Consider the following 26,735-nt stretch of genomic DNA (forward strand, 5'->3'; position numbering starts at 1 on the left):
AAAAGTCACAATATTTTTTAATATAAAACACCTTTAAATTCGACATAATGAGGAATCCGTGATCAGGGCTTTCACCAATCCACTACCATTTGAACACTGCAGTTGGGGAGGAGATCCACCTTGGCAGCCGCTGACTTCAATGGTACATCCGAGTTCACACAGAAAAGGGTTGAAACATGCATTTACTACATTGTTACAAAGTCAAAAGCGAAAACACGAGGTCTCTTTTTGCCATTATTGGCAAAGAGTCTCTCTGCCACCTTGTGAGGGATCCAGAGGCAAAAGAGGGTACAGTCTTGACAGTTGGGCATGTACAGAGGTGTCCATTTGTTTCCTGGCACTTAGTGATAAAGTGCCCTCTTCTCTTTTAGACCGACAGCTGAAGGGAGAGCGGAAACTTGGTGTAAGGCAGGAAATTACTCAACATGCTTTAGATATTTAAGATAACAGTTTTAGACTTGCTTAGTTTTGACAAACATCAATGTAAGTGCGGCTCCTGTGCTGTGAAGTCCGCAAACAGTGTTTTGCAGGTCTGGTCAGTAACCGATAGCTGTGTCTTTCTCTCTACAGACTCTTCCCCACCATGTTGCTGGTAACGATCAATGAGTGAATAAGCACATTGTCCATTATTTGATTTGATTTTTTTTCCAAAGTAAGCATCCTGCATCTATGATATCCCAAAATGGTTCTGAGTTTTTGAATGTCAGTCTTGGAAGAAATTCCTCTCTTGTGTCCATTCACACTCACGACACTTTGATCAAGACATTCTGTTTTCTCCCCTTCCCTCCCTTTCTCTTCTAAACACACACACACTCACACACGCTCACACTACAGATGCTACAGAGGTGACGGAGGTCACCTTATTGTCTTCTGCCCAGGGCTGCAGATTCTGCAGGGCGTAGAGGGAGGAGTTGTGCAGGCAGAGTGGGTCCGGCTGCAGTGGCTGGCTCAACGTCTTCTGGAAAGCTTCCTGCTGAAGTTGCAGCATCAGCCGGTTGGCCTGCTGCCTCTCAGCCTCCCTCTCCTCTGCAGTCTGTCTCCTGGGTGAAAGGAGGAGACAAAGGAGAGCAAAGGAGGATTTAAGACCAATATAATGTTTCTTTTTATGGCGATTGTACACAGTATCGACTTGTACCACGTGCCAGAGCGTTTTAGCAGTGTGCTATGCTTTAATAAAGAAACAGTGGGATTCTCTCCCTCCTTCTTTCTTTACTTTTTAAACAGACACCATATGTAGAATAGATCTGCAATTCTGTATTAGGTGCTTCTGTTAAAATTTTCCTGGATAAGTTAGCATATCCAGGGCTCATTTATTGTCATTTCTAATTGACAAAACCAAGAAAAAGCTGGCAGTCTTTGGTACTGGTGGTGAAGAATTTCAATCATATGCTGCAATGCCTGAAAATAACAAGAAAAAAATATATATATAGACATATATATATAGTAAAAAGCCACTGATCAAAGAAGTCAAAGGAATCAAGGGAAAAAAAAGCTTTTAGCGATCAGATGAGATTGCAAATTTCATAATAAATCATGTGGATTTGCAAATTGCCTGTTTTTTCTTCTGTCTTTGTACTACACCTGTGCCAGATACTCCTTCTGCTTTTGGCTACACGACAGCTGATCAAGATGAGTGACAGGTGTTGCTGAAGGAACGTGACTAATAGAGGGGGAAGACATACAAAGCACTTCCTGCCTCAAGGTGAAAAGTTGCATCTGTTTCTTTTCTTTTCAAAGAAACGACTCCGCACATCCTGTATATGCGCTGTGCTGATATCAACATTTGCTGCATTGAAAAGTCATGCGTCTTCCTAAAAAAAACAGCCTGTTTTGTAGCGTTTATGTTGGAAAACCTCCAGAGTGAACTGGTGTTTTAGTACTCAACAAAAATTACACTTCTATTTCAATTTAAATAGTGAATGTAAATACTTTTGGCAATTTACTTGAATTACTTTACAAAGGCAAGCATATCTATAAACAGTGGAACATTTTACTCTATCGGTCTTGAAAATTTCTTATTACCATAACAGAATAATTCATGGTGATTTATTTACGGACATTTGGAAATGATATGTTAAACAACATGTAATAAATGTTCAATTCTCTTAAAAATATAAAGCAAAATACAAATGGCAGCTAGAAATCACCAGCATAAGCACACCTCTAAAAACACTCTTTCAAGCACGCCAACCTCCATCCATTAGCCACACATTATTGTTAACAGCATTATCATAATCTAATTCCCTGGCTGTTGATTTGATCATCCTCTTGTTACTCGCGTAGTCGTCACACAAAGACATCCCTCATGCTCATCCTATCAGGTGCACACTACAGGGAAATGGCATAAATCTCAGCAAAAGTAGGAAATCAGAAAAGCGAGTTAAGCCAATTCCCTTGTTACTCGTGACATGCCGTTCAGTCTGCTGTTTATTTTAAGCAAATTCATTTTTACTGCACTTTGTAGTGGAAACTGTGCATTAGCATTTTATGGCTTAAGGACATGATTGCTGCAGGTTTTTTTCTTCTATAAATGCATTTTTTTAAGAAAATGTAAATGAACATCCTTAAACCAAAATTCTATATTATACTTTAATTTACAACAAAGAAGGCAGTGATTTTTAACTGTTTTCTTTAACTTTTAAATAGAAAATCATTCGAAAAAGCTTTAAAGCCATTTACACATAAAAACCCTTAGGGTAATGACTTAAGGTAATTTAGCTGTGTGTAATATGCGTTTGAAATATGTATCCTGCTCCTTTAACAAGGGGCAGGGCATCATAATTTGATTTCCTACTCATTTACTTTCAAATGGCTATAAACAACAGTTAGAATGAAGTGAATGAGTGTGTGTTTTTTTCATGGACTCGGCAGTCAATTCCTCCTGTGAGTGTTTCAGTATTGCTTTGGACAGCAGGTTTCTAAAAGGCCTTTCAGGAGGCTCAGGAGTAATTGTGCTTGGTCAAGTGAACTGGCCTCAACTGGCAGCTAAGCTAAGCAAAATAAGTGTTGTACAACTCCTTCAATGCAATGTGGGCCATTTTACTTGTCTTCAAAGTAAGACACCAGTAAACATTTTTGGACGCAAGTGTAAAACAGAGACACATTCTGTAATGTCAGTTTGTGGGACAAGAAGATTTGTAATTCTGCGCAAACATCCTGTCCTAATGAAGTCAAAAACCATCAAGGCCTGTTTGTTTTGCTTAAGTATATAGTGGGATGCAAAAAAAGAGCAAGACGTGACACGTAGAACGGAGAACTATGTTACTTTAGCATCCAATAACACCCTGCTGCAATCTTACCGCCATTTTGTCCGCCTGTTTTGAAACCAGGTCTTAACTTGTGCATCCGTCATCTTCAGCGCCTTAGCCAGGGTGGCACGCTCGGCCGATGCCAGGTACTTCTGTCGGTGAAAACGTTTCTCAAGCTCACAGATCTGCACCCGGCTGAAGGAGGTGCGAGGCTTTTTCCTCTTAGGTGGCGTCCGGTTCTGGTACGGGTGGCCGATTCGACGGGTCACAGAAAAGGGCGAGAGGGCAGCTGAAAGAGGGAGGAAAAAGAGGATTAATTTGTCTGATGAGTGTTTTAAATTTGTAAAATTCTAGAGATTTAACATGAATGCTTGATTGGTTACTTATTTCCATTTCTAAGCTGGAGTGACCTGTTCTTCTGAATTATAAATGCATTTCCCCTGAGGATTTATTTCTATAGACTCATAAACCTAGCTAGCTTTCCATTCCTTGGTAAGATAAAAATTATTGTTCATTTGCTGCTAACTGAAAAAAAAAAGCTATGATGTTTGGGGAGTCTTAAGAGATGGCCTAGAAGCTGCCAACTGAAGAAGATAACGTCACTGCCACATTTTCCATTTCTGAAGAGCACGCTGAGATGTGCAAACAGAAAATCCAAGGAAAAAGTAATTGAGGCAGAAGTAGAAAAATGGTATGTGAATTATCACTTCAAAATTTAAAGTGCTAGAGGATAAAGACGTGAAAAATACTGACGCATATTAAGATTTCAAATGCTGTTTTAAATCCAGTTTATACTTTCTGGTGGCACACAATGGTGGCTCTTAACAATTAGCTACAGGTGAGGTTTTTTGGTGGGGGAGAGGGGGTGACTCACCTGGGCAAGCACCCTTTGGAAAAGGATAGTCTGCTAGAAGGCCATTGCCGTCTCGCAGGTGGGCAAGCTCGGGGTAATAACATTTGGCTAATGTCTCCACCGTGCTCCAGACAGGGACCCTGCCGATGTCTCCCTTGGGGAGAGGACAGAGGGATCCGGTGGCCCCCGGCCCCCCTGTGGCCTCTCCAGCTCGGCTCTCCTCTGCCTGCTCCCCTAAAGGAAAGGGAGACACAGTGAGGTCCCGCATCTGGAGCACAGCAGCAGCTGCCGCCGGGCGGGCACCGACGCATAGCAGCTAATCACATGAAGGGGCCTAAATGATGAACAGAGTCTACTTTAATGCCATTTGCTTCTAGTCTCTTAAGTTAGCATTTGGAGATCTTTAGCTAAGAAATGAGATATATGCCATTCAGAAAAAAAATAAGTGACATCTAGCAGGATTACACAGATAAATCAAGCCCTGGCTGACCAATCAAAAACCTACAGCCAAGGTCATCCTCTGACAATGTGATGAAGCTCCATAAGTACTATTCACAGACCTACATAATATAATTGTAAGCCTAACAAAACACAATTTCTGAAGGAAAGTAGATTTTGGTGGGTCTTTTTTCATCACAATAATTGCATTTAAAAAATATTTGATATTTGCAAAATGTCTTGGAGCACAAACATGAAGCGTGTGTCATTACAACTCAAGCAATAACCTCAATTTGCAATTGTGTAACTTCTTGCACAGTGACATCATTTTTTGCAGAATAGGCTGTCATAAACTTTACACGCATTACTATTTAGAATATAGACACTTTATAATAAATGCTATTTCAAAGTATTGTTGTATTGTCTTACTTTGTCTCTTGTCGCTTAGTCACTGTTCCTTCTCAAAAATATAAACTGCAGTTTTGCACTGTAAGGGTGTACATTGTGTTTTTCTTCACTCTCTGCCTCAGTGCCTCGTGGTTCTTTTTCAACTGCCGGGTATTAATAACAAGTTATCTTCTTGCATCATAAAATATCTATGAATCCTGTCTATTTTGTCAGCCATGGGTAAACAGAAGATCGATAAATGTAATGAGATCGTTGGCCATAGATCCACTCCCAGGCCACATTCTCATTCTGAATGGAAATCAGCAGAAGAAAAGAGAAAAAAAAATACTTTCTGTCTTCTCTCCTTCTCTCTCTATCTCTATGTCATCCGTCCCCAGCAAGCTGTTTTGCCTGCTGTCTTACAGGGTGTTTATTTGTTTTTGTTTTGTCAGAAAAGCTCACCAGGAGCCAAAATGAATATGAAAACATCTGCATAGGTGTCCCCTCAGGGTTACGTGCTGCTCCTGCTGCTGCTCCTCCTGCTGCTGCTGTTCTCAGAGTTTTCAGCGACTTGAAAATTCATTTGCTATACAGACGATGACAATTTGGATGTAAAATAGAACATGAAGTTATTACGCACTTGGCAGTCATTTCAAGGGAGCCGCCAACGTCCCCTGATGGTGCTGAACATGAGTGGCAAATTGAAGCATACACAAACAAATGATTTGTAAAGTAAAGATGAATAGCTACTATGCACTGTTACGGTAGGTCACATAAAGTTAACATCACGTAAGTGCAAATTAGTAGCACAGATTTAGTGTCTGAAGTGAAAATGTGCTACAGTTATTGGCTTTCGCATGGATTTATAGTGACCATGACCTCTTCATTCCCTCTCATTATTATTTTTAATCTTCTATGTTAATATTCTTATAACAATTTCATGTTATGTGCTGCTCTGATGCTCAATAATAATAAAAAATGGTAATTGTACCCCTCCAATATTCCTTTTGGGACTTAGACCGGCATCTGTAGTATTTAATCACGAGTTTCTAATGACAAAATCCCCAAGATATTTCTATAACACTACTATAGGTGCTCACAATGGACTGGAGCACCTCCACAGTCCTTAATACTGAATTATACGGCCCTTATTGGACTTCATAGTGTGTTTCTAAATCTCCTGTAAAGCCACATTCTTACAGTAACTTTAAAGTGGAGTCTTAAATGTACAGCACATATGTTAAGCAACATATCATTTTTGCTTTTTGTGTCATTGCCCAAATCTATTTGGAGCTTTATGGGTCCCACAGAGAAAGCAAGCGTGCCTGTTGTTGCTCCCAGCGGCAGGTCTGGCTAACTAATACAGCATTAGATGGCTATTTCAGGCCATCTGTGGGCTAAGTAATGGGCCAGGCACATACAAGCACGTTCAGAGGCAACCTAACATGCAGCAGCACCCTTTAGACCTGACAAGTACAGCAAGGCTTTGCTTTACAGTGTGCAAAATCCTGATAAATATATGATCCAGTGGTGTGATACCCCACCAGACATGTTTAATGCTTTTTTTTTCTTTGGTTTTACTCCATATGCCTTCAGGTTTATTCATTACTATAATTATCGAGACTGTGAACTGCAGTATAGAATCAAAATGAATTATGCAATGTGCTGGATTTTAAGCCAAACCAATTAAGAATGCCCTTGCTCAATTGCATCAGTGAGTCGGTTAGTTTAGAGACAGTCAGTGTAAACTAGCTGGATGTAACTGGATTATAAGTAATATGTTACAAATAATAGTACCAAAAATTAAAGCCATATGGAATAACAAATATACTAGTCAAAATTTTATAAATCTGAAATATATCAGAAATACTGATGGCAGTAATTTGTATCTGGAGAAGAATACCACTCCTGTACAGATTCCAAATGTAAGGGTATAATAGGTCCCACGAGCTTAGAGCTTCCACAATTAGGAAATGAGTTATTAAATAAAGCTGTAAAACATAATTATTTTTCTAATAATTAATTGTTTTCCTATAGCTCGGAAAACAGTTAAGCAGTCTGTATGTGGCCATTATCCCCAACAAAAAAGCGATCATGTAAGTGTTCCCATGAAACAAAGAAAATGAAAAGAATCACCAGCAACCAAAAATAAATGCTGCAAAACACATTGCACATTTTGTTCCCCCTCTTCATCAAATGGAAAAGAAAATGGGTGCGAATGCTAAATCTGTTGCCTGGATAACACAATTTAGCATAAGCATATCAAAAAATAAAATGCTACCGTGGAGAATATGTTTGCCATAATAAAACCACTTATACTTAATAACACTTCCCGGTGACAGCGCCTCCCGTCCCCACGGCGGATATTACCTTTGTAGCAATCTAATAAATATATCCGTGAAGGATTCTAAAGGGGATATTGAAATATAACATGAACATATATTGCTATTTATTACACTATACGCAACAAAAAGCAGGGATACTGTCTTTTGTCACACGGAAAATCAGGCCAGCGTGGAAGCAAAAGGGCAGGAGCGGGTTCAGCTCTGAAATAAAATCATATTTTTTTCGGCACTGCTGCCATTTACACCCAGACACAGATATACAGGAGAGAAAAGGCGCTTTAATTATATTTCTTTTATTTCTGTTAGGTGGTCTACAGTGAAAGACGCTGTATTATTGCTCTGTTTATTGTCAAAATGTCCAAACAATTCAAAGAACATATTATTATGTACTTTGATCCTTCATCAAAGATGACAAATTTCTGTTAGATTATTATTATTATTAGTAGTAGTAGTAATCACTAGTGGTAAAAGGCTTGGTTTCTTAAAATTAGTACATATTTTACTTGACATTTTGTGCTGTAAAGCCCAATTTTCATTTCACTATCCATTATATTTTTCTTCAGTTACTAACTAGTCTTAATTTTCATTACATATTATTGTGCTATGTTTTATGTTATTAATGTATTATTTTTTAATTCGTTTCTGACGTAAAAAAAATAATAATGTGAAAAAAATAACATTACAAATAAATCTTGAACCCGTATATAGACGGGTTTGTTTATTTTTTTGAGCAGAGTACATTGAAAAATAAAGGTGGCTACTGTTAGCCTCCGACTACTACTGATGCTGTTGCTGCTATAGTTGTGCGTGTGTACTTTTACGCACGGTGCGGCTTTATGTATGATTTTATTCTTCTCTGGTTGATTTTTGCCTACATGTTCAGGAACAGCAGATGGAAAATAGCAGCTAGCTAACCCTGGTGAACTTATTTTAATTCTTCACTCGTCCTTCAGAAATAAATAAAAATAAAATAACACATAAATTAGTTGCAATAAAATAGCCTGACGCACAACATTTTAGGCCTGTAAGCGCTGAGTGAATACACAGAGGAGTGGGTGACCACCAAGGATACATCAGTAGGCTACATGAAGTGTATCTTTACAGATGGATAAATGATGCCCCTATAACCCGTAAATCTTTTGCGACAGTCCAATTCAGCTTACTGTGATTAATAACACGAGTTTGTGCCATGTGGGAGGCATCCCGGCGTGAAAAATGAGAATCTATTGTCGAAGTTAACAGGTTTCGTTTACATCTCTGCAAGAAAAAAAAGAAAGAAATCCTGCCATGAATGCCAGAGCTGGAAGCATTTGGCAACATGTTTAGCTGTTTAAATCTGCACGGGACCGTTTTTCTCCTCCGGTTTCAACTTGGAAGGCGAAAAGGAAAAACAAGAAACAAGGAGAAACATTTAAAACGGTGCTCTACCCATCAGGATAGATGATAGTCCATTTGATTTACGGCCTTTTATAGGAAACAGAGCAGGCTAAATCTGGAGTGTTTGTGTGTGTATATCTGAATGTGTGTGTGTGTCTGCGCGCGCGTGTGTGTGTGTGTATGTGTGGATAGTGCTACTGTAGCTGCTGCTGTAGCTGTTCCTGCTGCTGGTGATCTTTGGCTGATCAATACAGAGGAAAGATATAAGCTGCGAAATAATTACAGCGACACAAAGCTGAGAGAAATTAAACGAGGGGCCCTCGGTGACTATGAGTAAAATTGATAAGCCTATTTACACTGTATCTTTTTGCAGATGACATATCGTCCCCCGGTATTTAATAATTAATCAGGTAGAAAGAACTGAAGAGTGAATATTTAATGCATGGAGAGGAGGGGGCGTGCGCGCGCAAATCCATGATGTTCTTCCTTTATAGCAATGAGGTCATGAGAAAACTATAAGCTGAACCACCCCTCCCCCACCCAAAAAAAGAAAACAGAGAACGCAGAAATCGTTTTTATGAAATACGTTTACCTATCTCAGCATATTCCATTAAAATTTTATTGGCAATCGGTTTTTTTTTACCATTTTCTCACTGAGAATTATCTTTCGTATGTTTTTCATATAATTTATTATAAACAATATATAGTCGTTATACTAGAAAAGAACTTATCTTCAATTGCATTACATTTCATTATTTAAATAAGCATACATATAATATTTAATTAAGTAAAGCAAATATCTCATTTTGGATTGAGAAGGAAACAAATAAAAAAACGATGTCAGCCTTTAAGTAGCATGTGATTCTGATAGTGTTGAAGGGCGTGTGGGGTTTTGGGAACAAAAATGGCTGCATGTGTTTGCAGACACCTGAATAAAAAACATAGGCAGGAATTATGTAACTCATCGTGGGTATTAAAAGCCCAAATGGCACAAAAATCGACTTCGGTGAATTTCATTTTTAAGGAAAAAAATAAAAGCAGCTGGTTCTGAAAGAAGTAAAATTGGAAATAAAAACTACAAATTAAAAAAAAAAAACCCCACTGAAGTCTACATATAGTCTGCTAGAGTAAGTCTGCAAGCAATATTGTAGCTGTTGTCCAATTATAGCCTAATTTACTCAGTTCAAATAATAATAATAATAATAATAATAATAATAATAATAATAATAATAATAATACATTCTTGTTTAGAATTTAACATGTCATATATTGTTACTACGGTGACTCATCTTCTTGCTTTCTCAATTGGCTCTCCGGGAGAGGGGGGAAAAAATCATTCATCCTCATGAAAAAACGGGGGACGTCGTTATCCGTCATCCGCTGTAAATGGAGAGTGATGGTCCAATACTGATTCATCAGCATGTCCGAGTCAATTTCTCCACTCGTTTATCAGGCTGCCCTTCCAGCATAATAAAACTGACTGTGTGCGCATATATGATTCGTTATAGATTACAACCTAAAGATGAAATCATCAGCGCCACTTTGTTGAGCCATTATAGGCCCACTTCACGCTTCGTCGGTCGGGGGTTGTTTTCAACACAAGTGTTAGTAAATTCATAATTTCCTCTTTAGTGGCTGTGAGGAAAATATTCACTTTTTTGGTGGTAAATAACGAGGTCTTGCTTTCCGACCTACTATGTCTGTGTTCATGAAAAACATTAAACTACAAGTGTTGTGGGACCAGGATAAGATTTATTCTTTACCTGTTAATCTGTCCTTGGCGAATCTTCTGCTGCTTTCCATCCACGGAAATGTGAAGTTTGCTGCATTCCCCATTCCCATCCCCGGCATCGAGGGGATGCCGGGTCCGATGCCCGGTGGATGCGTCGATGGGGGTGGATGAGGAGCAGCAGCGGCGGGTGGCGGTGGCGGAGGCGGCATGGGCCTGTGCGCCGGCACCCGAATTACCCCACCTGCACCTCCAGAGTTCACGTTAACGTTCATGTTCATACTGACGTTCATGTTCATGTTGACATTATAGGAGCCGGCTAAACCCGCCGCTGCTGCCATGGAGCAGGCCGGGTTGTAGACGCTGTTGTACCCATTGCTGTAGACATTAGAGGCCAGCGCGTAATCCGGGTCACCGGTCCGGTTAGGGAGCATGCAGCCGCTGGACTGGTCCGAGCTGTTGAGGATCTGGTCGATGCCGAAGCTGATGGGTTCATGCTGCTGCTGGTGCGTCTGGTTCACCTCCTCGATCCCAGTGTGCTCCATAGTTTTTGTTCTTAATGTGCTTGTCAGTATATTTTATCAGCGCACGGATGTGTTTTTGACATATAGCAATTCACGCCTTTGGAAATGAAGTATTTGGATGTAGTCTGCAGTGGTGAGCTTTTTTTTTTTTTTTTTTTTTTTGCTTTCGAGCATCGACACGGGCCTGTTCTACTCCCAGGAAACCAATAAGGTGTCCAGCGCTATCCAAAATCTTCCCATTATTTTTTGTCCAACAGTGGGATCGGGTGTTCCCTAAATTAAATGCCTATCCGTCGGACTAAGAAATACCGTATCCATCTTTAATAGCGAGTTCTTTCCAAGTGAATTAGATACAAGGCAGCTTTACAACAAGAAAAACAGCCGATAAATGCCAAATGGCTATCCCGAGTAGCCTACTTACTGAGAAAAATCCGAGATTTTGGGGGGAGGCACCTCTCTGGAGAGACTTGATGCGCTTTGTTCGCCTACTCGGGCAAAGACGATCCATACGCTGGGGTCACGATAGGATAACCAAAGCTCGTCGCATCAAAATGGAGCTGAAGACAAAACAAAACAACCCCGAAGAAGCGAAACGAAGCGCTGACCTCGCAGGCGTGTTTATTAATTGGAGGGGAGCGCGGAAGAGTGCTCTGTAGTGCTGCGTTTCAGCAGGTGAGACTACCCTCTGCGTAAAAGCTGCCATTCGGTCCTCCAGCCAACCCTCCTTCCCTCCCTCTCTTCTTCCCTCCCTCCTCCTCGGTAGGACAGTTGTTTTGCTCGGATGTCTTAAAGAAACCGCAGCTTTTTATTTTTTATTCAGCTCTTCTGGTTTCAAATGCAAGGTTTCGTGCATTTAGTGGAACTGAGGCCCGCGTCAAGTGGCTACTTTCACCTTAATGCTCCTCTACGTATCAGAGATTTGAGAACTATGCTAGGTCTTCAGGAATGATAATATTTTTTCAGTTTTAAGAAAGTAAATTATTTAACAAAAATCAAAATTGAACAACAGTGGGGGACAAAATCACAGGACAAAAAAAATGAACATTGCTGTCTGTGAACATAAACTAAAGATTTATGTAAACATTTCCCACAATAACATTATGAGCTTTGGTGAGTTTATGACAGCAAATGGTCTGATAATCATTATCTTTATGTTATGACCAAGGTTTTCAAATCAGTGCTCTCTGTTAGGATTTTATTCTTTCCCCAAGGAAACCTGCTGCTGGACATGATTTGGAACAGAACTTAATAGCAAGGGGACGCTTTAAGGAAAACAACAGTTTACTCTTCAATTAATCCTACTTTATGTGTAATCCACGAAGCCACTTAAACTGCATACACAGTGACACATATTCCGCCAGAGTTTGTTGGTACCATCATTTATCCATTATTCACCAATATTCTAACCAGTAGAAACGGACAGAAGATCAAAAGAAGTGACAGCGAGCTGTGTGGTATCTCCGCTGATTTGATGGCAGCTGATAGCAGTACAATTTATCCTAAATGAAACAACAAACTGTGAGCAAGTGTAAAGGTGCTTGTTGCGCGTTTGCGCACAATGAAGTCATAAATCTCAGATTTTGATGTGATCACTGTAGGCGCTGATCGTCTCATTCCAATACACACGATCACAAAGATAGATAGATAGATAGATAGATAGATAGATAGATAGATAGATAGATAGATAGATAGATAGATAGATAGATAGATAGATAGATAGATAGATAGATAGATAGATAGATAGATAGATAGATAGATAGATAGATAGATAGATAGAATTAAACAAATAAATAGCAGATGGACAGATATCAAGAAGCCAAATGTGAAAAGCGGCGTTTCTGATTTGCACAAATTATTTAACCTTTCCCCGCCCGGAGCGACGACGTGGATCAGTCGGGTCTCAATTCAATAAAAATGAAAAATGGCTCATAATAAAAGCGCGACACGGGGAAAAACGAATTTAATATATCACCGTTTTATTACGCACTTATTTCACTTTCTGTGCGAATAAAGATATCTCTCAACTGCACAAGGTGGCTAGAGGGAAGCATAAAAATCAATTGTGTGAATTCGAGGCCATATCAATAACGGTGCGGGACGAGACCGGTGCGAGTGTAGCTGCTATTAGGCCTGTTTATATTTGTGCGTTACAATAAAATGAATAGGGACGGGAGGATGCACTGAGACTCGGATCAGCTTACTGACAAGGTAATTGGCCGTTTATGCAAAACCAGGAAGATCTATGGGCAGGAAGGCGGAAAATAATGTTTGCAAGCCACTTTGGGGTAACACATCTCTCCCTGTTGGTGATGTCAGCAGCTGTGATGTGATGTCTGATTGGGCGTCACCTTAAGTGACATTTCTTTTCTTTTTGGATACAGAGCATGCAGGGAATCCCATTTTTTCCATGTCCAGTAAATAGAAAATCTGATGTACTGATGCACGATTTACAGAACTGTATCTAAAATTGCCGACTGCTCTATTGTTGCGCAACACTGTAATGTAGATTCAGACTTTTAAAAGGATGATCAACTTGTGTGTGGGGTCAGCGTTAGATGAATGCGTCCTATCACAAATTCTGAGTGATTATAATCTAAAACATTTGGAATTTGAGGGATCTGAGGGAAGCTGTTAGATCGCATATTCCGATTAGATCATAATAATAATAGTAATTAGTAGTAGTATTAGTAGCATTTACATTTATATTGATTATTTGACATCTCATTTCCGAAGGATTTTAAGAGACATAATCATGTTAAACAAAAGAGTTAAAGTGTAAACCTCTAATGTAGGTGTAATATCTGAGATCTCTTTATTGAGCTTGACAACCTGAGCCTGCTCAATAGGACACCAAGCGTCTTGTTTCATTATTCTCAACAATTTAGACTGCACACCATGATTAGCTCTCGTGTAAAATGAACGTATTATAATGAGACACCAGGGAGTTAAGATGGGGTTTTAAAACTTATCTGATGTCTAATGTGTAGTTTGGGACTCTTTAGATGGATCGAGCAACTTCTTATCCTGTGACCTGTAGCAGGGTTTCCTTCTACTTGTATACTTTTTTTTATTATTTTCAATCCTTTAAATGGTTTTTTGATTTGTTTTAATTCTCTGGATTTTATTTTCTTTTGACATCCAAAGCACCAGGTTTTGAGCCATATCTTGCTAAATCTTATAGACGCATGACATAGCGCATTGTGAAACACTGTTGGGACTGTTCTCTGTGGACTCCATATTCTCTCTAGCTTCAAGTGCGAGTTAAAATATCTTCCTCTGGCCACACTTCCCACTTATATATATCTCCCAGTCTGCGAATCTGCGGTGGCAATTACCCAGTTTTCCAAAAGAGACTGTTTTTTCTTCCAATGTGCTACACCTGCAGAACGTCTTAAATTATTGTAGATTTTTGAATAAAGATCCCTGAACTTGTTTTGTCATTATAAAAATCTATAATAGGCCCATAGGAGGTTTATCTATAGGTTCTAAACGTAAACTCAACATGATGCTGTGCAGGTTTGCAATCAGCAGTTTTACTAATGCAATAAAACCCCATAGCCAATTAAGATACCCCCCCCCCCCCCATCGCACACACACACACACACACACACACACACACACACACACACACACACACACACACACACACACACAAACACATGTGCGCATGCACGCATGCTCTCTACTCTCTCTTAATATGAAAGCCCCTTGCTGACTTTGCCCAAAGGCGTTGTCTATGGTTGCCGGCTGTGCGTGATGAATCGTTATCTCCAGGCCATGTTGCTCGTCTGGGTAATAAAGTACCAGCAAAGCGGAGACAAAAGGAATTTGTCACAGTTGCCTCCCCGATATATTAGTGACCTATAGGCCGATTTAGCTCTCATTTGGGGGACTGAGGGAGCTGCACACCAAATTAAAATGAACAGAAGAGGATGATAAAAAAGACGCAAATGGCAAAGTTACGTATAAGCAAAGAGCCAAAGGATGCTCGGGCTTTGGGAGAGGACCGTATAGATCTCCTTCTGGGCTTACAAATTCATAATAATATACAACTAGCGGTATACTTTAGTTACAGGTAATCTTTCACATAATGCTCTAAGATGCATGCGAACCAGCTTTCCGTGCTGCAAGTGTTCAACGTTTTCCAATACATTTCAGCCGGTCATAAATCTGGATTTGGCCTAATTCTCCAGCACTGAGGGGATCACAGTTCAGGCCTATTCTAAGTTATTATTTATATGTAATCCTTGAGGGGTTTTATTAACAGAACGTTGATAAGAAAGGAATACAAGACAAAATAAAAGTCACCAAACAGAAAAAGCTTAATGTTAAATACTGGACACAATGTTACTTAAATTAAAAAAAAAAAAGTATAATTTTACCCAGTGAATCATCAACAAAACTTTCAGCAAAGTTCACCGTTTCCCCCTGAAATGAATGGAAATACTCGAGTAAAATATTGTTTTCTTAAAAGTGGCCTGGAGGATTCACTCTCTGTAATAATATTATTTTGTATCACTGGCTTTGTATCTTTAGATTGTGCTATGAATTTTTTTACTGTCCATGGATTTTTTGTACAGGAAGAACCCCACCCACACCCCTCCATTCACTTAAAGTTGGCTTCATTTTTCCATAAAACAACAAAAAACAACAAAACTAAGAAAAATTAGAGAGCACGTTGATAATTGTGAACATCTTCCTGCCTAGTTGACACCACACACACAAAACCTGCAGTTAACACAGGAAAAATTCACTAAGGACAAACACAGGCATCTCATAATGGATGTCTACCTGCCAAGTTATATGCTCTTCTCTTCCCAGTTTTGTTTGGTTCTCTGTTGCTATTAGGTTGAAATTCAGAGGAGACACACCTAGAAAAAATAACAAAGTCCAACTGTTAAAGGACTCATCCATGCATCAAGTTAAAAATTAAAATGCACTGTTCCAAAGACCTAAAAATATCATTATAAAATACCCATGAATTTTAATAAACTCAAAAGTTCAATACCACATGTTTATTGGAAACACATAGCATTACCACGGCACGTTTTGTTGTCTGTGAGAAGAACATGAGTTCTTCTACAAAAGCCTTTTCACAGTTACTTAATACAAGTATATTTGTCTGATTTGTCTGTATTTGCTTTACGTTTGGTGGTGAATTCTGCTGTTGCCCTTACCTTTACAGTTCAAGCCATATCAGTGATCAGCTTAGGCACATTTACAGATTTCTGATTCATAGCAAGACTACAGGCAAGGGTGTCTTGGTAGCCTTTGAGTGGGTTTAGTTCCCAGAGTCTTTTCTCCAGGTAGTGAGATAAATAAATGGACACCTGCACAAAAATCATATTTGGCCTCAATGCTAGCACCTTAATGATCTCTGAAAGTATCTAGAAATATATAACAGCTAGAGTATTTTGTGCTGCCAGGAGCCTTGTTTTATTGCAATTCAAAGTATACAAATTTGTGTATACATGGACAGAAATGGATCTTTTTCAGCCCAGAGTACATTCAAAGTAAAAGTTACTTGTGCGTAGGTACATTCTTGGACAAATGCCTGCTAACACTTGGCTGCTGTGTGCCCACAAATTTTAAACCACACCAACATGGTCGGATATTTGAAAACCTTCTTTGATATGACAACTTCCTATCTAGAAATAGTTTAAAGAAATGGGTTTCTGAAGACAAGAAACAAGAGGTTAGCCTTGTGCTGTTCCATCTCTTTTCATTTTAGATCAAAAATAGTTCGTTTGACAGTTTTGTGTGAGTTTCCAAAGGGTAGCAAATCTGACCTGACACCACTTATCCTTGACCTCAGGCTTGACTTTGACTGTATGGAATTAAGTATCAGCTAACTTAATAATCAGTCTCTCTGAAAGCATTGCCTTGCATGACTAAATAGACAGTGGATGGGAAGTATGGAAATACGCTAATGGAACTTGTTGAAATCTTGCATGTCTGCACCAATTTCGAGCTCGTCACACTGGTAACCTTGAAAATAAAGGTTTCCAAAAATGTGGAATTATGTAAAAATGTCTGTAAGTAAGTCTAAGATTTTTTTTCAAAATATAGCTATTAATTATAGTGCCTTAATGCAGCCAAAAACTGAAAAGTAAAAATAAGTTGTTAAATCTTAGGAAACAAAGTGTAAAAATATTGGTTCCACGTGGGGCACAAACCCTGGTGTCTTGAGTCAAAGTCTTTGGACATAAAAGAAGAAGCAAAAAGCCACAAGAATAGGATATACCCATAGAACCCTGAATCATGTCACTCTCCAGTTACAAAACTGTGGTGCAATAACTATGCTGTGATCCGCAGACGGTACTGAAGGTGTAGAATTCAGGCTTGAAGAGGGTAATGTACTTGTGCTTTTTTCCAAACACTTACAGGAGCCTCATAGAAACAGAGAAGCAGAAGAATTTCATAGAAAAATATTTCAGGTTTTCTGTGGACTTGTTTTTGCACTCATGCCCACTTGATACATGGAGAATTATAACGTATTGACTTTACTGTCTAAAAGATGGTACATATTAAGGTATTTTTTTTTATATAAAATGCATGAACTGAGAAGTCCTCTTGGCTCCATGAGCTGTGACAGAAGTATTAATCAAAGTAGATGAATGCAACTGCTTATATTTTCTTAAATTTATTTTCCAGGATATCTAACTGGATTAAATATGTCTCTATTAAAGCTAAGAGCTATAAAGTTGTTGTTGTTGTTGTTGTTGTTGTTTTTTAGAAATATAAAACAATCATTCTACTTAGTAAAATTGAACCTCTACAGTATTAGATTGTTCAAACTTTTCACTGGTTCCAGACAGTGACAGGTTTTACTTTTGGCAGCCAGGGTTGTTTACTCACACGAAAATCACTTTCATTTTCTGTTTTGGTAATATCGTTAAGTTATGTTTGCAATCTGCAGGTTGTGTTGGGTTTTTTTGCTGAGCACTGATTTCGCCACATCCCCAGTTTTCAAAAATTCAAAATCCCATTTTCTGCCATAGGAACGACACCTATAATCACTAGTGACCCTCCTCGTGTTGCTGTAGCCATCAACCTTCATGGTGTTGAGCCTTTTATCGAGTGTAGACAAACAAGACTCAGCGACTCAAGAAACAACATCAGCATGTAGAGTGCAGCGCCACCAGTGTTCTGCTACAAATCACAGAACCCATAAAGAACCGTCATGTACGTGGAACCCTTTTTGTTGAGAGTGTAGGATTACATTATTCTGCATTTGGAGGGTTCAGTCCTTGACTCTTCGCCTCCCTCAGGGGAAAACCTGGCGCCTCATGCCCCTATCAGACGACTCAACTGGACTGAATGGAGAGGAGGAGGGGAGGAAGAGGGGAGTAAAACCAGTGAAAAAAGAGATGAGAAACCGCTGAAATACAGGCATGGGACTGGGAGGATGGAGGGATGTCATGTTTCTGCACTAGGCCTAAAAAAAGAATCGGGTAATTATTATTATTATTATTATTATTATTATTATTATTATTATTATTATTATTATTGTTGTTGTTGTTGTTGTTGTTGTTGTTGTTGTTGTTGTTGTTGTTGTTGTTGTTGTTGTCGTTGTTTTTATTGTTGTGATACATGTATTTATTTTAAAAGGCTAAACTGTATTTAATCTCTAAGTTTTTATGAAAAAAAAATCGACCCCTAAAAAGGTCAAATAGAAGCGATCATTTCATTACTGGACGTCAGATTTCTTGAGTTTATCTTTTTCTCCTTTCCTTTTAAATGCAAACCGATTCATTTTGCCCTTCTCAGCTGTTTGCCTCAGATAAACCTATCGATTAGACATCAGTTAGATTCCTAGCCAGGGTTTTATTGAGTAAGTTGGTGAACCTTAAAGTGAATTACAGGAACTGCTCTGCCCCTCCGGTGAACTATTTAGGTGAATCTAATTTACTTTGATAAAGACCATCTATTTTATTTACTCTGATCGCCATTTTCATCGAAGCTTTATTGTGAGACTGTGAGGGCAGAGTTGGTGGAGGTTTTTTCGGGAGGAAAGAAAATTAGGATTTTGAATTAGGATTCGATATTTACAGGTTTAAGCAGAAGAACAGAAAAAAAAGAAGAACAAAGCCGCAAGATTACATATTTATAAAATTATTATTACCTACCTGTAATTTTTTGTAAATGTGATCATATTCACTCAGTAAAACCGATAAAGTTTTTGTTATTATTATTTTTTTAATTTTATTTTTTGTGTGCAGGAGTAACAGAAATCTGCAATTTCCACGTGAGCTGCTACAAGATGTACGAGAAGACTTCTTTCCACTTCTCCAGTGAACCTATATAAAACGGAGCATCTTTTTAATTGACTAATTATGTTTTTTTTCCCCTTAAATAAATTATTTGAAATTATATTTGATTAGATGGATTAATAATAATGCAGGTACTGTGGGGAAAAATTAAGATTTACATTTTACACTTTAGATTCTTTTTTAATGGGAGGATAGAAATACGTGTTTTTCCTGAATGCTAATTTTGCAGTTAGCACAAACACACACACACACACACACACACACACACACACACACACACACACACACACACACACACACACACACACACACACACACACACACACACACAGATATATAAATAAAAGATAATATTTGGCCACAAAAACGTGACGAATCTCTGCAGGACAACCAGGATCAAACGTGATAAACAAACTGGACAGAGGTTGTTTGTCGTCCCCTTCATTCCCTGAGTCTACAGTCCAAATCCCGACTGCTCGGAGAGCCTGTTGTACACATGCGTCGTATTTAAGTGTAATTGGCCGTATCATTGGCTTTTGTCTTGTTTACAAAGCGGGCAACAGGAGCGGTAATTTAATTTCCGCCGCCGCATTGAAGAGCCACCAGCCGCCTGTCAGGGCCGAGCACAGCCTCCCCATCCCCGGGCAGCGGGTAGGCGAAAGACCCGGGGCGATTCTGGAGAGAGAGTAAGGGAGAAAGAGGAGGGGCGGAGGGTGAGGAGGGCGACATCTGCCTCACAATAAAAGTCAATATGAATGATATGCTGGGATGCAATGGAGGATGGACATGTCATTATGGCTTAAAAATATTTATACTGCTGTGACCAAGAGTGTTTTGCTTTTGATGAATGTACATTTTCTTTGTTTACCCGTTAGCTTCCAGTTGCACATATCTTCTTATCAATGGATTATTTCATATTAACATTATAGCAACATAAGATATACTAATTCGCTTTCATCGCCTTTAGATTATTTACAGATTATTTACAGATTATTTAAAGATTTTTAATTTTATCCGTCACTTGTTTTTTATTGTTTAATTTAAATGTAAGCTCACTCACGTCTTGTTTTTTTCCCCTCGCCACAAAATAATTTGAGTTAACGTGAAAAATTAACCTAAACCTACCTAACCTAGAATCCGAGACAGTATAACAGAAAAGGGAAGAATAAGATCAGGATATTACAACTGATGGATTTCTTTTTCTGATGACGATCAGCATTACCACCCTTTCCGTTATCATCACAGACTTTGTACAAAAAACTAGGACGAAGAAAGAAAGCAAAAGGGCAAAAGCACATTGACGCTCTTATGTGAAAGAGGAGCAAAGTAAAATTAAAAGCAACCGTGCCAGGTTCAAGTCTGGAAAAGAGGAAGCACTACTTACACTTTGTAAAAAAATAAATATATCAATAAATAATGATAATAATATACAAGAATTAAATTTAGACCACACAGCGGGCTGAAGTTGCTGATTTCACATTGGAGACATTTGGTGGTGTTTTTAGGACAAATTCAAATTTAATTGAGCACAGTATGAAGGGAATAAAAGGCTCTGCTACGCATTTAAAACTCAGACCTGTCTTTAAAGGTCATTTAATTTCTCATTTGGAAAAAAAAAAAGAAAGAAAGAAAAAATCTTTATAGGGTTGATTCTTGTTTATGTTTTAGAAATTAAATAATGAATTTAAAAGGTTAAATTTGTTTGCAAGAAGAAAAAAAATAAGAAGCTTTTATAAATTAACTCTTTATTGGTATTAAACAAGTCTGGGGAAGAATGAACCATGTACCGAGCTGTGTGTGTTTGTTTACTAGACCAGCAGCGAGGGAGAGAGAGAGAGAGAAAGATGGCACATTAGGCCTGGGGGCACATCATTATTAGAGAGCCTGGCTTCGCTCCCTTTCTCTCCATTTCCATCTCCACCTCTCTCTCGCTCTCTCTTACTCTCTGCCTCTTCTTAACTCTACCAGACCCAATGCATCCAATCGCAGGGGTGGTCGAAGGACAAACAGAACGGCCATCGTGCGGAAGCTTCCGTACAGGGCAGCGCAGTTCCTGTTCTCTAATTAAACCATGATACAATGCAATATTCCTCTCCAAATATTCTCACATAAATTCATTTCACAACCCATTAAAGATACAGCGGGTGAGATCATTTACATCACAGTGTCCCAGTACAATACAGCATGATGCCGGCTTTAACAATGCCGCCAAATGTGCCAAGTCCCCCTGGTTGAACGGCAACCTGGTAGGCATTAACTCAACATAATGTCTCACAAATTAAAGTATTGCTGGGGCTACCACCATGGCGTCAGATAAATGTTCTCTATTAGGAGGCCCCAAGCTGTGCAGAAAACAATTGATTGCTTGTTTGTGTTTTCATATGGCATCCGTGAACATGCAGAGTGATGGATGAGAGCCCACCATCTCAAGTTGCTCTTAGTCGATTGCTATTGGTGACTTTTTTTTTCCTCCTCTCTTCTAATAGGAAAGTTAGCCAGTCTGCACACATACACCTTATATTCTCTTTATTGAGGCTGTAGGAAGACAGAGAGGGAGAGACGGTGCAAAGCGGGCTAATGGGAGTTGAACTTGGGCAGATGTAATTGCAGAAGGAGTAAGGTGTTAACTGCAGTTATGTTGACACTCCAGGACTTCTTCTCGTGTTTCTAAATGATGCCTGTGTAAGATTTTAGTTTGATTTTATGCTTTTTTTGACAGTTTACATATATTTCTGGACGCGGTCGAATTCTGCTTCCAATCTCTGTTGACAAGGGTATGAAGTAAAGCTAACTGCTAAAGCTGTTTAGCTTTCTTTGCATCTTTGTGTGTCATTGTTCGGGATGCTAACGTTCAGTAGAAGTGCTGCTTAATTTATTAACCGTAGATCCCTCTTAAGGATAATTGTTTTCACACATGCAGCCCTGAATGTTTTTAGATCCTGCCTTATGAAATGCTTGGTCTGATTGAACACTAAACTGTATTTACTGTGCTGCTTTTCTGGTGCAACGTTTGTGCCTCCTGCACAACTAATCGGATGGCCCACTGACAAAGAAAAGAAAATCTTTCTGGTGTTCAGTACGGAGCCCCTCTGATGACATGGTACAAAAAATAAATAAATTGTGGCCACGAAATATCATTTCGAGGCCACGAAATAGGTATAACGTGCCCACGAAATACTTATTTGTGGCCACGAAATAGGTATAACGTGCCCACGAAATACTTATTTGTGGCCACGAAATACTATTTCGAGGGCACGAAATAGGTATAACGTGCCCACGAAATACTTATTTGTGGCCACGAAACACTTGATGATATATATATATATTATCCCAGGGCACATTCACTAGAACCTGCGTCAGCCATAGTACGGAGTCCTTGCTGTTGGTGATGTCCTTAAGGTGAGTGTATTATATTTTATATTTATTTCATATTGTTATCCCGCAATTCGGCAGTTATTTATTCAGACCTATATTGTTACTATGTTCTAAATGGTATCTGCTGACGTTTCAAATGTTGTATCCTCATGTTGTTAGTACACGTTGTTTTGTTGTGCTAATATGTAGCCGTAAACTCATTTTTAACTGTAGGACGTGCGGCGGCCCCGCAGCACACTTTCAAAGTAGAGCAAGGCTGAAGGCTACTAATAAATGAGGTATGTTCAACATAAAACCTTAGTTCTCTGTGTCACGAAGGTGTCTCTCTTTTACCCTGGCCACATCACCATACTAGCTGGTGCAACTAATCTGGTCTGGACAATAATAACAGTTTTAGATGGAAAGCATCTTAAAATTGCCTTTTTTTTGCTGAACATCTCCTTTGAAAGTAGCATCATGTGAGTCACACTTGTTAAGGTAATACATGCTAAATGAGCCGTAGCTTTCAACGCATTATCGGATGAAGCCTTGCAGTTACAGTAGCTCACTGCGGTTATCACGTTGCCAAGGGAACTAATAAAGCATACAGTGATCGGAATGATTTTGTATTGATGCAGGTTGTCATTGCTCATGCTGAACTACTTAAACTCCAAGTAGACGATCGCTCCATTCCTCATTACCATAGATAATATCTATGTAATAAAACAATCATTATCAAATTCTGATTTGCCATAGATAAAGTGATTTTATAGGTAGGCTATCATGTAAAAATCTGCTACATAAAATTTATAACTGAGTGTAAAAATACTAATTTTATTTTCATGTGGTTTAGAGGTCAGCTATGGATACTCGGCTGCGAGAATTCTTAACAGAGCGCAAAGTTGAAGAAGATGTGATCAAGAAACTTGAAGATGAGAATGTAAGCCACTGCAGCTTTTGCTGTGTGCGTGCGTGTGTGTCTGTGTGTTTGTTTTTGAACGGAAAGCCGCAATCCACAATTTACTATGCACATTCTAAAAGAATTTATTGAATTTCATATTTGTGTTTAATCAGTGACATTAATTAATGACGTGATATGTTTAAAGAGTAATTTTAAAAGCAATTTTTGTTCATCTTATGTTGGACAAATGTGTACCACATTACCAAAAGTATCTGTTATCAAAAGTAGATAGCAAAAAACAACTCTAAAATATGCAGTTGTATGTATTCATTGTTTTTTTAATATTGACAATTTTATTAATTTGTTATTTATATTTTTCAGATTGATGAAACTGTCATTCCCTTAATGACAGACAGTGACCTGGCAAAGTACATCCCCAAAGTTGGCGATAGAGTCTCCACTGTGGCCTTCTGCAGACAAGCAACACTGTCACGGACGTCACCATCCAGGAAAGAATCTATACTCTCAAGGCTACGACAAAGACTGACAGGAGCTGAGGGAATGCCTCCTAAAAAGAAATTGTCTCAGTGGGCAGAAAATACAAATGCAAAACGAACAGTTAGACGAATTGAGGTTGGCTGGATGGATTTTGATGAGTCGAAGGGTGGGTTCAAACAGATGAAGTCTGTAAGTGGTGGTGGAACAAGGCATTTATCTGTAGATAAAAATGAAACAGTGTCAAATATCAAACTTATGGCTGAAAATCTGTTTTTCCCCAATGGCACCTCAAAAAAAAACAAAAGTCTTTCACACTATTCAACTCATATTGAGAGCTCACAGATGCATGTGGATGCTTCCAGTACAGTTGATGAGTTGTATAAGCAAAGTAAAGTCAAAATTCTGCGACTTTATCTGTGTACCAGAAAGAAAACACAACAGCAGCCCCAAGACGTAGAGGCCAATCATGCAATAACCCAGCCCTCTGTGGTAGATCTCACTGGCAATGAACCTAATCAGGCCGCTGATGATCTGTTGGCGGAAAACATAAATTCAGAACCATCAAACTTTGTAATTAATGATGGAGCTTCCACAAGTGGATATTTTGAACTGAATGACACATTACCATGGGATGGTCTGCCAAATGTAGGTGAAAGTGAAGATTCTGATGCAGTTGTTATTATTAGTGGGGATAACAGGGTGGATATTAGTGTGGTTGAACTAAACCCTGAAACACTGTTTACAGAAAAAGAGTCTGATCCACCTCATCACACATTGTCTCTCTCACCGGGGCTGACAGGAGAGGCCAATATTCCTGACCAAGCACCACCTGAACCACGATCTTGTCCCGTAATACTAACTGTTAGAAGAGGTCATTGTCTTACTGATTTGATCAGTGCCTTTAAGGACTCAAACATTATTTCATCTGAGGTCAATATCAAAATGTTGTTACCAAATGGAGAGCTTGAACAGGGGGAAGGAAGTGGTGTTTTGCGGGACTGCCTGACAGAATTTTGGATGGATTTCTATGACAGCTGCACATTGGGAGTTGAGGTGAAAGTCCCATTCATCCGGCATGACTTTCAGTGTGAAGAATGGCAGGCTATAGCTAGAGTGTTTGTTGTAGGGTGGAAGCAAGCTGGTTACTTCCCAGTGAAGCTTGCAATACCCTTTCTGGAGGAGATATTGTACGGCTCAACAACCAGTAGTTTAAAAGATTCCTTTCTTTTGTACGTCTCACAAGAAGAGCGATCTGTTCTCCTGAAGGCTTTGGATGACTTCAATTCAGTGGATACAGATGAATTGCTGGAAGTACTTGATGCACATGAGTGCAAGCAGGTTCCTACCAAGGACACACTGCTCCCTGTTTTGGCACAGATAGGACACAAAGTACTTATTCAGGCCCCAATGTTTGTAATCAAGTGCTGGCGTCCCGTTGTGGGTTCTGTAGCTGGTTTACTCCCACCAGAAGGACTGCATCATTTCATAGCAGAAAAAAAACCGACTGTAAAAACAGTGAAGGAGCTTCTAATCTTTCCAGAGGAGATGACAGCTGCCCAGTCAACAGTTTCTCGTTACCTGAAAAGGTACATTGGAGAAATTGATTTCAATTATCTTCAGCTTTTCCTGCGGTTCTGTACAGGATCCAATCTGTTGGATAAAGCCATACTAATTGAGTTCATAGAAACTACAGATTTCCTCCGCAGACCACAATCCCACACATGTGGATGTGTACTAAAGCTGCCCCTTGGTTATCACAGCTATCCAGACTTTCGCAGTGAATTTAACAGCATTCTCGCAAGCTCTATGTGGGTGATGGATGTGGTGTAGGTCAGTGTTACCCAACCTTGGTCCTCAAGGCACTCTGCCCTACACGTTTTAGGTTTTCCACCCTAACAGTTCATAGAAACACGGGTGTAGTTAACAGTAACATGAAGGAATGAATGTGAATGTTCAATAGACTGGGTGGTTAAGTTCTCTTAACAGTGTAGCCCGTTGTGCCTTTTTCATGTGCAGCCTTTTTTTTCATCTGGTCAGTAAGTGCTTTCTTAGTTTCTCCCCCCAATTAAAATAGTAAGCTAAAGGGAATGTTCAGGTTTTTTAAAGTGGAGTTACCTGTAGTAGACAGCACTTAGCACTCTGATTTTGCAGAAGCAGCAGTGAGTGTTGGGGACAAAATAAGGCAACAAATTGGTTGGGGAATGAGACCACAAAACAACACCAGTTGAAAATACATATACATATTTAAATAACATTTTCAGTGCTTCACCTGGTAGGAATCCGTACACTAAACATAGAAGTGCATCTGTTCCTGCTGCACACATTGTTACTGTGTTTTTGGCTAGTGCCAAAATAAATTACTAATTTTAACATTCTAATACTTTTTTACTACAGGAAGAGTAACAAATATTTCCAATATAGCATACAGTAACAGTTCTACAAACTGGAAGATTGCTGAGTGCTTTCTACTGTATATACATACATAAGTACAACACCATTACAAATACCATATTCCAACTGATTAAGCATGTTCTATATTAAAGTATTTCAGATGTTTGCAGAAATCTTAATAGAAACAAGAATGTGAACCTTTATGTTCCTAATGGGTTTAGAAGAAAAGTTGTCAATTACAGAGATTGGTTACATTGTAAAGAGGTTTGTATAACATTTTAGAAATAACTGTTATTTTATCCTGTTATTATATGCAAAATACAACCTGTTTTTGAGTATGGTGTATTTTGAAAGACACCAGTAAACCATTCTCATTGGTACAAAACTTTGTCCTCTCTGTTACATTCTATACATCTT

General features: G+C 39.0%; 2 protein-coding genes across 8 annotated transcripts; one reads left to right on the forward strand and one right to left on the reverse strand.

The window, feature by feature from the left end:
- Window positions 1-11,608, reverse strand: tlx2 (T cell leukemia homeobox 2). 3 transcript variants are annotated; one of them, XM_085246930.1, is made up of 5 exons: window positions 10,412-11,608; window positions 4,123-4,335; window positions 3,300-3,537; window positions 860-1,040; window positions 1-379 (listed from the first exon to the last, which is right to left on the reverse strand). In XM_085246930.1, exons 1-5 carry the CDS (start codon window positions 10,920-10,922, stop codon window positions 368-370), a joined length of 1,155 nt encoding a protein of 384 aa, XP_085103056.1. In that variant the 5' UTR covers window positions 10,923-11,608; the 3' UTR covers window positions 1-367. The 3 variants fall into 3 exon arrangements, with proteins under 3 accessions (XP_085103056.1, XP_085103049.1, XP_085103065.1); XM_085246923.1 differs by lacking the exon at window positions 1-379 and having other exon boundaries at window positions 824-1,040; XM_085246939.1 differs by lacking the exons at window positions 1-379; window positions 4,123-4,335 and having other exon boundaries at window positions 824-1,040.
- A 6,436-nt stretch (window positions 11,609-18,044) lies between these two features.
- Window positions 18,045-26,654, forward strand: LOC146581629 (uncharacterized). Of its 5 annotated transcripts, none has more exons than XM_085285267.1 (6): window positions 18,045-18,355; window positions 19,124-19,305; window positions 22,509-22,573; window positions 22,763-22,827; window positions 23,382-23,468; window positions 23,811-26,654. In XM_085285267.1, the coding sequence occupies exons 5-6, from the start codon at window positions 23,391-23,393 to the stop codon at window positions 25,755-25,757; spliced, it is 2,025 nt and encodes a 674-aa protein (XP_085141393.1). In that variant the 5' UTR covers window positions 18,045-18,355; window positions 19,124-19,305; window positions 22,509-22,573; window positions 22,763-22,827; window positions 23,382-23,390; the 3' UTR covers window positions 25,758-26,654. The 5 variants fall into 5 exon arrangements, with proteins under 5 accessions (XP_085141393.1, XP_085141403.1, XP_085141413.1 ...); XM_085285277.1 differs by having other exon boundaries at window positions 19,124-19,166; XM_085285287.1 differs by lacking the exon at window positions 19,124-19,305.
- The last annotated feature ends 81 nt before the right edge of the window (window positions 26,655-26,735 follow it).

The sequence above is a fragment of the Mchenga conophoros genome, linkage group LG2, assembly GCF_057382185.1.
Source record: "Mchenga conophoros isolate Kocher_MC1m ecotype Shallow Benthic linkage group LG2, M_conophoros_male_GT1.1, whole genome shotgun sequence".
NCBI classification, from domain to species: domain Eukaryota; kingdom Metazoa; phylum Chordata; class Actinopteri; order Cichliformes; family Cichlidae; genus Mchenga; species Mchenga conophoros.